Raw genomic sequence first — 13,315 nt, 5'->3', positions numbered from 1 at the left:
TTAGTCTCATTGCTATAAAGAGCAATTGGTTAATAGCTTCATGAAACAGAAAAATATTTTAAGAAGTTAAGTTTAGAGAAGTTAAGTAACTTGCCCATGTTCACAGATGGTTAAGTGTAAGAGGCAGGATTTGAACCCAGGTTTCTCCTGACACTAAGCTGGCTCAATTATAATTAACTATACTATTAATATAAAGTAAAACTTCTTTTTATTATTTATGATATTTAGACTATTTCATACAATCTTTGATTTGTTATATGTCTCTTATATACTGTCAGGGAATAAGGAGTCCTACATAAGTGAATTTATCAGATAACTAAGGCTTACCCTTTTAACCTACAAGCATTAAAAAAAAAATTCTCCCTGGCTAGGAATGGCACCAACTATTTCTCTATTCCCTTCCTCTTACCCCATAGTTCCCTATCAGATCAGCCATTTCACTTTATTGTTATTGTTATCATTATTAATCACTATGCTATAAATAGTGATTGTTTGCCCCTATTGTAGATGGCTTCAAATTGCCATACATCATTGACTTTTTTGTCTCTGTACAATTTTTCCTATTTTTTCCCTTGTTACCGGGTGTCACTTGCTTCTGTTGGGATAGGTGCTTTAGCTGGAGCAAATTTCTTCTCCACAACCCCCTCCTTCATAATTTGCTAGTTTTCATGTCCTGTGGGCTAGGATACAAAGTGACTAAATATCAGTATTTCTGAAATAAGAGTAAAGAGGTTTATTGAGTTCTAAAGCAGTAAAGTGTCTGAGCTTTAGTGCACAGGCTTTGTGACTTCAAGTTTTGCTACCAAGAAGCCTTTTTTTTTTGCTTATTCCTTCTGTACTCTAAGCTGCATTCTAGAATTGTAGAGTTTTTGTTAATACTTGTTTGAACCAAGATGAGCTACTAGAAAAGGATTAAAATAAATTCAAAGGAAACTAATGTAATAATATGAGTAGCAGAAACAATCTTCAATGGGACAAGTGATCTAAGAAATTTAAGAAAATGTCCTTCTTAAAACTGATAGCAATTTCCATCAGATTTCAAAATACCTAACATTAAAGACAGAAACAAAAAAGTACAACTAGTCTGCAATGTGTATTTCAATTAAGATTTTTCAGTAACAAAAATATTTGCATAAAAATTTTAGAAAAGCTTTAAGTAGCAGCTATAATTATATAAAAATGCTTTTCAAAGAACCATGTTAATGATAAGACCGCATGATGTAGATAGAGTGCTGTCAGTGGAAATTAGACTTAAGTTCTCATTCTGACACTACTAGTAACTAATATGTGACCATGGGCAAGTGGCTTTACCTCTCTGGGCATCAGTGTCATCTTCTTAAGTGAGGAAGTTGAATTCTAAAGGTAAAATAATAGTTGTGTCCCAGGGATATCCTAACAATAAATTAAACTCCAAACATAAGTCTATGTAAATTAATAGAATCGCAAAACTGGAAGGGTCTTTAAGAGAAGTTGCTTTTGCCTTCTTTTCTCAGGTTGGACAAATACTTGGAAGAAAGGATATAAAATATTGTTATAACTGTTAATGTTAATGAAATCTAACTTTTGCACAATATTTCATCAAATGGCTAGAAATAGAAGTTGGTATATGTAAAAGAAATATACTATAATTTTATAAAACAAATTTGGATGAAATTGGTAATACAATTGACTCAATTTCCTATTCATATGGTTACTTTCAAATTCATTCAGGGCTACTTTTCCCTGACAAATAAACCACTACAACTTACCCTCTTCTAACACACTGTCAGGTCAGTTTAGTAGCACTTTTAGAGAATGTAAAGTTTCTACTGTGGATGGTAATGGGAGGGAAATAAAGACAGTTCAAGAAATTTTATGCATAATTCCAGAAGACTTGGGGAGATTCTGGTCTTCTGGTTTTTTGTGTTTCAGTTTGTTAATTCCAGTAATTGGTAAGGAAAGCCACATGAGTCAGGAAGATTTGGGTTTGAGTCCAAGATTGATAAATTTTAATAAGTAACTATGAGATTGATACTGCCACCTAGCCACCAAAATAAAGGAAAAAATAACCCTTACCTCTTTCAGTAATCTTCTACTCAGAATGTTTTATATTTATTTTGTTTCTTTTTTCTTTGTCTACCACTATATACCCCTTGGAAATGCCGTTTTGTGTTCCAAAGGGCAAAATGATGCTCAATAAATAAAAGTTTTAAGTGAACTAAAATGATTTATATCTTTAAATCTTACCTTGGGAATAACAGTAAGATTGAGGTGGTTCAAGTGGTAAGTCCACTGAGAATGAATTGTATGTTTCCTGAGATGAGTATTTCTCTATCATTTCTAATGTGCCACTGGATGAAGAGGAGGAGGAGGAAGACAATCCCAGTCCTACAAATCTTCCTTTTTTGCCACAAAGTGAACAATCCACTGGTGTGGCACTAGGTCCTCGGGGCAGCTGAACTTCATCTCTGTTGTAGTTTCTGACAGCCCCACTGTGGTGCATGGATCGTTCTCGCTGCCATATGTAATGTGTTGGAGCAATAGCCATAACCTATAATGAAAAACTTTCATTTAGAATTTTACTAAGTCTTGAAAATTAACTACTCTACAATCATAACTTAAATACATCTCATTCTATTACTTCTAAGTCGCTATCTTCCTAAGGCATTACTTGCAATGTAATAGAATTGGGTCACTGTCACTTATATCCTCTATAAATTATCAATGGGGAGTCCACCTAACATGCTGGGGGCCTTCCTCTAAAGCTAATGTCTTCATATGGATGCCAGGGAAGACCACAGATCATTCAGGCCATTTGTCAGTCATTCTTAACTTTCACTACTACATGACCAGCCCACCTTTTCTAATCATAAATTTCTGATGATACTCAAGGAATGGAGTGGAATACAGGATCCAAAATAGGAATATAGCTATAAGACCTAACAGCTAATGTGACAATGGCCAAAAATATGAAGGAATAATTTCTGAAGAACATAGAAACTATTTACCACATGAAAAGATGCCCCAGGCCTCTGATAGGCAGTATAAATCAAGATAACTTTAAGTTAGCACCTTAAAGCCACTAGAATGGCAAAAATAGCAAAACATCATCAAATTTAACATTGATTGAGCTGCAGGAAAACAGGCACTGCAATATATTTTTGGCAGAACTATTCTGGTGTAAATAGTAATATTACAATAAGAGTTAAAAAAAACTGATCCTAACGACCCAAAAAGTATATTGTTCAGACTATATATCCTAAATATATTATAAAAAAAGAAAATGAGAACTTATCTTTATAAAAAATATTCACAGTTGCCTTATTATATTTTTAAAAACTATGTCCAATGATTAAAGAATGGTTTAAAAATGACATGTCAATAGAAAATTAAGGTGCTCCAATCCATCATCCACACAGATGAACAAAAAATGCTTCCTAAGGGATAGTACATTCCTAGGCTTGGAAATATTTAGTGGCTCCTTATTCATTTTAGGAAAAACACAAAGTCATCCTGGGATTAAAAACCCTCCACAATCCCCATTTCTAGCCCAAAAGACATACTCCCCTCAACTCTATTTTCACCCCAAACTATCTCCCAAGCCTGAAATACCCCTCCCACTTTACTTTGGCCTCCAAGGATCTTACCTTCCCTTCAAGGGTCAGCTGTTCCACCAACACTTAGACTAGGAAATGTGCTTTCCCTTCTCAAAATACTTTGCGTTTGCCCATCTATACATGTCATATTTCCCAAAAGAATTCAATACACTTGAAGGCAAGGCCTGTTTCCCTTTTGAGTATAACATAATACAATACTTGGCACATATTAAGTACTTAATAAAAATGTTTACTGGAATGGGTTAGGTAAATATGAAGCATGCATGTAAACACAAAAACCTATGGGAAATGATACAAAGTAAGATCAGCAGAATCAGAACTGTATATGTATTGACAACTAAGACCTATAGGTGGCCCAAGACAATGCAAAAAAAATAACATTACTACCTAGATCAATTTACTCATTCAATGCTATCCCAATCAAGCTACCAAAGGATTACTTTATAGAGCTAGAGAACAAACAAAATTCATTTAGAAAAACAAAACGTTAATTATCTCAAAGGAAATAATGAAATAAGTGGGAAAGGGGCATAGCAATATCAGATCTCAAACTCTACTACAAAGTAGTAATCATCAAAAAAATTTGGTACTGGTTAAGAAATAGTGAGGTTAGTTAGTCACTGGAACAGACTTAAGTACATAATATACAGATGCAGATGAGCACAGCAGGCTAGTGTTTGATAAATCCAAAGATCCCAGCTATTAGGCACGAACTCACTATTTAACAAAAACTGTTGGGAAAACTGGAAAGCAGACTAGAAGAAATTAGGTATAGAGCAACATTCACACCATATAACAAGTTAAGCTCCAAATAGCTATATGACTAAGACTTTAGGGGTGAAATCATAAACAATTAGAGGAGGATGGAATAAATTACCTGTTAGATCCATAGCCAGGGGATGAGTTCCTGACTAAACATAAGAGGTTCATAGGAGTAAAATGGGCAATTTTGGTTACATAAAATTAAAAAGTTTTGCCCAAACAAAAACCAACGCTGCTAAAATAGAAAAGTAAATGGAAAAACATTGCTGCAAAAAGGTTGTCTGATAAAGATCTCAAACTTAAGATCTATAGGAGCTGATTCAAATTTATAAGAACAAAAGCCAGTTTCCAATTGGTAAATGATCAAAAGATTAATGGGCAATTTTCAGAGGAAGAAATTCATGCTATTATAGCCATATGAAAAAAATGCTCCAATTCATTAATAGAGAATGCAAATTAAAGTAACTTTGAGGTCTTACTTCATACCCATCAGACTGGCAAAGTTGACAAAAGGAAAATGACAAATGCTGTCGGAAATGTTAATGTTAATGCATTGTTGGTAGAGTTGTGATTTGGTCCAGCCAGCCAGTTTGCCACTCTGTGCCAGAAGCTAATTAAATTGTATAAAATCTTTGAACCAGCAACACCACTACTAGAGAGCAAAGAAAGATGAAAAGAACCCATATGACAAAAACATTTATAGTGGCTGTTTGTGTGGTGGTAAAGAAGTGATGGGATGTTCATCAATTAGGGAATGGCTGAAGATATTATGATATATGAATGTGATGGAATGTTATTGTGCTATAAGAAATGATAAAGGGATAATTTCTGAGAAACCTGAGAAGATTCATATGAACTGATGCAGTCAGGTAAACAGAACCAGGAGAATAATAATCCAATAACAAACAACTTTGAAATACTAAGGAACTCTATCTAACAAATACAATAACTGATCATGATTAAACAAGGACTGGTGAAAACATGTTGTCTGGGGTAGCTAGATGGTGCAGTGGGTACAACACCAGCCCTGGAGTCAAGAGGACCTCAGTTCATATTTGGCCTAACACTAGCTGTGTGACCCTGGCAAGTCACTCAATCCTGATTGCCTCCAAAAAAAAAAACCTTGTTATCCACCACTTGATAGATAAACCCAATGGTACAGATGAAGACATTCTTTGGGGGGGGGAGTGCAGAACATGACCAATTCAGGAATTTTTTTTTTTTGCTTGACTATACATATTTGTAATGGGTTTTGTTTTCTTTCTCAATAAGGAAGAGCAGGCGGTGAGTGGGGTCAGTGGGGGAGCTGGGAAGAAGATCAAAAAAATCTAATTTAAAGTGAAAATCTATTTTAATAATTTGTTTTGGGGGGACAGAGCCAAGATGGTGGCTGGAAAGCAGGGACGAGCGTGAGCTCCCCACCAAGTCCCTCCAAAAACCTATAAAAATGGCTCAGAACCAATTCTAGAACTGCAGAACCCACAAAATAGCAGAGGGAAGCAGGGCTCCAGCCCAGGACAGCCTAGATGGTTGCTGGGTGAGGTCTTTCACACACGGAGCTGGGAGAGGAGCAGAGCAGAGCCCTAGCGTTCTGAATCAGTGAGCTGTGGCAGTTGCCAGACTTCTCAACCCACAAACACCGAAGACAACAAAGAAGGTTAGTGGGAAAAGCTGCTGGGGACAGAGTAAAAGAAGGAGTTCGTGGTTCGGCCACAACCCCGGGGGCAGCGGAGGTGGGGCAGCTACAGAACTGCAGCTGCAGTAGCTTCTGGCCCCAGGCCCACGTGGTGGGAGGAATTAAGTGGCGGATCAGAGCAGGAGTGCAGAGCCTGCTGAAGATCTGAGTCCAGTCCGGGTGGGGGTCTTTGGGGAAGGAAGAGTGCTGGTGTGGCAGCGCATCCCCTCAAGCTTGGAACATAGTACTCTCTACTCTACAAGCAGTCGTACCCTGCTGAAAAACTCAAGGGTCAAGTAAGTTGGCTGGGAACATGGCCAGGTAGCAAAAACGCACCCAGATTCAGTTTCAGACTTTGGAATCTTTCTTTGGTGACAAAGAAGACCAAAACATACAGCCAGAAGAAGTCAACAAAGTCAAAGAGCCTACAACAAAAGCCTCCAAGGAAAACATGAACTGGTCTCAGGCCATGGAAGAGCTCAAAAAGGATTTGGAAAAGCAAATTAGAGAAGTAGAGGAAAAATTGGGAAGAGAAATGAGAAGGATGTGAGAAAACCATGAAAAACAAGTCAATGACTTGCTAAAGGAGACCCAAAAAAATACTGAAAAATACACTGAAGAAAACAACACCTTAAAAAATAGACTAACTCAAATGGCAAAAGAGCTCCAAAAAGCCAATGAGAAGAATGCCTTGAAAGGCAGAATCAGCCAAATAGAAAAGGAGGTCCAAAAGACCACTGAAGAAAATACTATCTTAAAAATTAGATTGGAGCAAGTGGAAGCTAGTGACTTTAGGAGAAATCAAGATATTATCAAACAGAACCAAAGGATTGAAAAAGTGGAAGACAATGTCAAATATCTCATTGGAAAAACCACTGACCTGGAAAATAGATCCAGGAGAGATCATTTAAAAATTATTGGACTACCTGAAAGCCATGATCAAAAAAAGAGCCTAGATATCATCTTTCAAGAAATTATCAAGGAGAACTGCCCTGAAATTCTAGAGCCACAGGGCAAAATAGAAATTGAAAGAATCCACAGATCGCCTCCTCAAATAGATCCCAAAAAGAAATCTCCTAGGAATATTGTCGCCAAATTCCAGAGCTCCCAGATCAAGGAGAAAATATTGCAAGCAGCCAGAAAGAAACAATTTGAGTATTGTGGAAACATAATCAGAATAATCCAAGATCTAGCAGCTTCTACATTAAGAGATCGAAGGGCTTGGAATACGATATTCCGGAGGTCAATGGAGGTAGGATTAAAACCAAGAATCACCTAGCCAGCAAAACTGAGTATCATGCTCCAAGGCAAAATATGGATTTTCAATAAAATAAAGGACTTTCAAGCTTTCTCAGTGAAAAGACCAGAGCTGAATAGAAAATTTGACTTACAAACATAAGAATCAAGAGAAGCATGAAAAGGTAATCAAGAAAAAGAAATCACAAGAGATTTACTAAAGTTGAACTGTTTTGTTTACATTCCTACATGGAAAGATGATGTGTACGATTCATGAGACTTCAGTATTAGGGTAGCTGAAGGGAATATGCATAGATATATATGTGTATGCATATATATGTGTGTATGCATATATATGGGTGTATGTGTGTATATATGTATGTGTATATATATATATATATATATATATATAGAGAGAGAGAGAGAGAGAGAGAGAGGGCACAGGGTGAGTTGAAGATGAAGGGATGATATCTAAAAGAAATAAAATCAAATTAAGGGATGAGAGAGGAATATGTTGAGAGAGGGAGAAAGGAAGAGATCGAATGGGGTAAATTATCTCGCATAAAAGTGGCAAGAAAAAGCAATTCTGTAGGAAGAGAAGAGAAGGCAGGTGAGGGAGAATGAGTGAATCTTGCTCTCATCAGATTTGACCTGAGGAGGGAATACCATACATACTCAGTTGGGTATCTTACCCCACAGGAAAGAAGGAGGAAGAAGATAAAAAAGGGGGGATGATAGAAGGGAGGGCAGATGGGGGAGGAGGTAATCAAAAACAAACACTTTCGAAAAGGGACAGGGTCAAGGAAGAAAACTGGATAAAGTGGGATAGGTTGGGAAGGAGCAAAATATAGTTAGTGTTTCACAACATGAGTATTGTAGAAGGGTTATACATAATGATACACATGTGGCCTATGTTGAATTGCTTGACTTCTTAGGGAGGGTGGGTGGGAAGGGAAGAGGGGAGAGAATTTGGAAGTCAAAGTTTTAAAAACAGATGTTCAAAAACAACAACAACAAAAAAAAAGTTTTTGCATGCAACTAGAAAAACAGATACACAGGCAATGGGGCATAGAAATTTATCTTGCCCTACAAGAAAGAAAGGGAAAAGGGGATGGGAAGGGAGTGCGGTGACAGAAGAGAGGCTGACCTGGGAACAGGGCAACCAGAATATATGCCATCTTGGAGTGGGGGGGAGGGTAGAAATGGGGAGAAAATTTGTAATTCAAACTCTTGTGAAAATCAATGCTGAAAACTAAATATATTAAATAAATTTAAAAAAAAAGAAAAAAAAATTTGTTTTTACAGTGACTACATTTCCTCCATATCCTTCTCAAAGAGCAATCTTTTATGACAAAGAATTTTTTCAAAAGAGAAAAATAAATTCAGAAAAAAATTAAAACAGACATTATAGGCAATGTTCCATACCAGTGGACTTTCCTACCTCTGCAAAGGAATGGATGAAGGAAGGTGGTAGTATCTTCTCATATCTCTTTTTTGGGTTTAAGTTTGGTGTTTATAATTTTGCAACATTATGTTTCAGTTCTGTGTGGTGTTTTCCTCCTATTTATACTGTTGTGGTCATTGTGTAAGCTGTTTTCCTGGCTCTCCTTACTTCACATTGTATCAGCTCATATAAATCTTTTCATGCTTCTTTGTATAAATCACTTTTGTTATTTTTTTTAAATTTATTTATTTAACATATTTAGTTTTCAGCATTGATTTTCACAAGAGTTTCACAAGAGTTTGAATTACAAATTTTCTCCCCATTTCTACCCTCCCCCCCACGCCAAGATGACATATATTCTGGTTGCCCTGTTCCCCATTCAGCCCTCCCTTCTGTCACCCCACTCCCCTCCCATCCCTTTTTCCCTTCCTTTCTTGTAGGGCAAGATAAATTTCTATGCCCCACTGCCTGTGTATCTTATGTTCTAGTTGTATGCAAAAACTTTTTTTTGTTATTGTTGTTTTTGAACATCTGTTTTTAAAAGTTTGAGTTCCAAATTCTCTCCCCTCTTCCCTTCCCACCCACCCTCCCTATGAAGTCAAGCAATTCAACATAGGCCACATGTGTATCATTATGTATAACCCTTCCACAATACTCATGTTGTGAAAGACTAACTATATTTTGCTCCTTCCCAACCCATCCCCCTTTATTGAATTTTCTCCCTTGACCCTGTCCCTGTCCCCTTTCCAAAAGTGTGTTTTTGATTACCTCCACCCCCATCTGCCCTCCCCTCCATCATCCCCCCCCTTTTTTATCTTCTTCCCTCTTGTTTCCTGTTAGGTAAGATACCCAATTGAGTATGTATGGTATTCCCTCCTCAGGCCAAATTTGATGACAGCAAGATTCACTCATTCCCCCCTCACCTGCCCTCTCCCCTCCTCCCACAGAACTGCTTCCTCTTGCCACCTTTATGCGAGATAATCCACCCCATTCTATCTCTCCCTATCTCCCTCTCTCAATATAGTCCTCTCTCATCCCTTAATTTGATTTTTTTTAGATATCTTCCCTTCATCTTCAACTCACCCTGTGTCTGCTCTCTCTCTCTCCTTATATATATATACACATACATATATACATACATGCACATTCACTTATATATATGTATATATACATAAACATATATATATGCATATTCCTTTCAGGTACTATGATATTGAGGTCTCATGAATCATACACATCATCTTTCTATGTAGGAATGTAAACAAAACAGTTCACTTCCAGGGACGGAGCCAAGATGGCGTCTGGAAAGCAGTGAGCTCCCTGCCGAGTCCCTCCAAAAACCTATAAAAATGGCTCTGAACCACTTTTGTTATTTTTAAAGGCACAATGATATTTCATTGCATTCATATACTGCAATTTATTTCCTAATCACTGGGCATCTATTTTGTGTCTAGATCTTTGCAACCACAAAAAGTACTATAAATATTTTGGTGTGTATGGATCCATTCCTTTTATTGATGACCACCGTGGATATGTGTGTGTGTGTGTGTGTGTGTGTGTGTATATATATATGTATGTATGTATGTATATGTATATATATACATATATGTATATACATATACGTATATATATATATACACATATATATATGTAGCAATTCTAATCTGTTAAATGCTTAAGCATTTTATTCTACATGTTTATTTGATCATTTCTCTTTCTTTATGGCCATTAAGTATATAACAAATTGTAAAAGGTTTTCACATATAGTTTTCTTAAAGTATAGCATTTTAGTATGAACAAGAGAAACCAAATATTTAATGGTCACCTCCCATGTGCAAAGCAGTACTTTAGATCAGAGGTGTCAAATTCCCAGAGTGAAGCCTTAACCAGATGAAAATATAATTTGGAAATGTTTAACAAAACAAATTAAAATACAATATGACATAATGTTAATTTGTTGTTTTCTAAGTTAATCTGTGGCCTGCAGGGATCCGTTTCTATTTGAGTTTGACACCACTGTGATAGATATAAATGAAAAGATTAAAATTGATCCTGTGTAATTTTCTTATTGATGCTATTTATAAGTAATTGAATTTGTCCTGAAACTGCTTTTGTCCTGTAATTGCTTAAGTCATGGTTCTCTGTCTCTGAACTTAGTTCAGAGTTCATCTGACCTGTAACGACTTAAATTTAAAAATCTATTCTTGCCTCAAGGAATTTTGCTAACTTTGGGAAATGTGTGTGAACAGAAAGGAGTCAGGCCTAATATCTTTACTCCACCAAGCTATCCTTCAAGGATGTCTGGTTTGCTATCCAAAAAGTCTGGGCTGTTATCTGACCACCTGGACTTAAACAGTAAGCACTTCTTAGTCTCATGAGAAAGAAAGAGGGGGAGTCATTACTAGTCCCAGTTACTAAACTTCCAACCAATCATGTTGCCCTCAATTCCATGATTTCATTTACACTGTTCTGTTCTTTGTTCTATACTCCTTAAAACCCCATATAAGGGGAAATGTCCTCTTGCTTAGGGAGGAGGCAAGCCACTGATCCATCTATTGAAAGGTAGCATGCCTCTGCTAATAAATGCTATCTTGCATGGAGATCTGCCTCAGTTTACCTTTTTGTTAAAATTCAAACATGACACAAAAAAGTATAAGACATTGCTCTAGCCCTTGAGGTTACACTCTAATCATTAAGAAATAATATAACAATAAGCAGCCTCATTAAATTTTTGGTCATGCCAAGTTGAGGTCAACCATAGAAACTGGAGAACTTTATGTATTGCATGCACTGGAGTGACTCCAAACTCCCACTGATGTGCTGAGTCAGAATCTAAGGATAGCCTTAGGAAGTTTGGGATGTGTGTCATTTTTCTAATGCTATAGCTTGTGAATACCAATCATCTTTTAGAAAAGGATATTTATTAAGATGGTATACTTAGTATAAAATATCCCCCCCCCTCCCAAAAAAAAACCTGTGAAACAATGGCCCACAAATACAGTCTAAAAGAAAGTAGGCTCAAGCTTGGAGAGCATATGTAACAAAGTGGAAACAGCTCCTAGAAGTCTTTTAGCTAGAGTCTTCAAGAAGTTTCCCTTAGGTATATATAGTGTTCTGTTGTACTATTTGTAGAGCTATGCCGCTGTGTCTAGTCTATGCTTGGATTCTAATCTAAATACTGTAATTAGTTCTTAGTTGTTCCAGAGACATTGCTAAGATGCTGATAGAAGATAGGAAGTCTTATGTACCTCTGAAGGTCACAAGGTCTTCCTCTGGTCAAAGGCGGATAGGAGAAAGACTGAGATCCAGGGCTCTGCTTATCTTCAAGCCCTCCCCACCCCCAAGTCAATTCCTTCTCAGGGGTTTAGCTGGAACGCGCTCTCCTCTGCTTGCTCAAACATACTAGGTTCTGAACTAGTTCCCTGATTTTATACAGACCCTATAGGGAATTAGTTTTCTCAACTAATCCAAACATGCTTCCTATGCAAGCCATTCCAGTTGATCAAGGACTTTTTTCATTTAAAGTCTATGATTGAATCAGCTAGATAAGCGTCACAAGCAACACTTGAGCACTTCAGATGGAATGGGATATTTTGACTTCAATCAATCAATCCTGACCCTTACACTTGAAAGACAGAATTAGAACTCAAAGCAACTTAGTATACCAAGAAAATACTTAAAACATAATAATGCAAACAAAAATAAATAAATTCAAAATGACTGATATGCAGGAAGTAAAGAGCAAAAATGCAAGCTGTGCAAAATCCAGGCTATCTACATAGGGTGGAAAAATAAATTTTGCTACTAGCCAATGAGAAACAATGATAGTACATATTGGAGTAAGAAGTTAAATTCTATTTTATAATATAAATATATGTATGTATTCAAAGCAACTGGAGCTATGGTATAAAAGAACACGAAGTCCCATTATATACAACAACAGTTCATATTTTCATAGATTTAGAGCTGAAAGAGACCATCGAAATCATCTAATATAACTCTTTCATTTTACTATACAAGGAAATTTAAATCCAGTTAGGTAAAATGATTTAATTGGGATCATATAGATATTAAATGAACTAGAACCCAAGCTCTCTGACATCTCTCTATGCCCCTCGTGATAAATTCCTTCTCTCCAAAAAAGGATGAAAAAGGAGCTAGAAAGTAGAATGTAACCAATGTTGGCAGCAGCCTCTCTTTAGTAGGTAGCTATTTTTTCCCTGCATTTTCATACCTGTAGGCATCACAGAAGTTCTTGATTATCATAAAAGACAACTGTCACTCAGACAGTTTTGAGCTGTAGCAGAACTTTTATAAATTCAGTATTCTATACCTCTGTCAAAGAGGATTCTCCTTCATTTTCCTGGGGTTCAAGCTGTCAGAATGCACTTGACAAATTTTGTTCTTTTTGGCATGACTGACAGCAATAACAAGAAAAGATGGTAAGAAGGCACTGGCCCTGAGCTGTTGGCCAAGATGTGCAGACCATTCATTACTGGCCACACAAAGAAACAGCAAGAGTTGGAATGAGAATTCCCTTTCCCTTTTCTACCATGTAACTCTGAAACTGGAATGCTGATAGCACTTCCATAAAAAACGTCT

General features: G+C 36.7%; 1 protein-coding gene across 1 annotated transcript in view; it reads right to left on the bottom strand.

The window, feature by feature from the left end:
• Window positions 1-13,315, bottom strand: part of SPDYA (speedy/RINGO cell cycle regulator family member A) — a 36,926-nt gene that overhangs the window by 1,484 nt on the left and 22,127 nt on the right. The window contains exons 5-6 of the mRNA XM_036753068.1: window positions 2,227-2,530; window positions 442-470 (exon numbers count right to left, since the gene is read on the bottom strand). Coding sequence (XP_036608963.1) covers window positions 442-470; window positions 2,227-2,530 — 333 coding nt within the window. The remainder of the gene's footprint in view (window positions 1-441; window positions 471-2,226; window positions 2,531-13,315) is intronic.

The sequence above is a fragment of the Trichosurus vulpecula genome, chromosome 3, assembly GCF_011100635.1.
Source record: "Trichosurus vulpecula isolate mTriVul1 chromosome 3, mTriVul1.pri, whole genome shotgun sequence".
NCBI lineage: Eukaryota > Metazoa > Chordata > Mammalia > Diprotodontia > Phalangeridae > Trichosurus > Trichosurus vulpecula.
The sequence above is the reverse complement of the archived record's forward strand: the minus strand, read 5'-3'. Positions and strand labels throughout refer to the sequence as shown.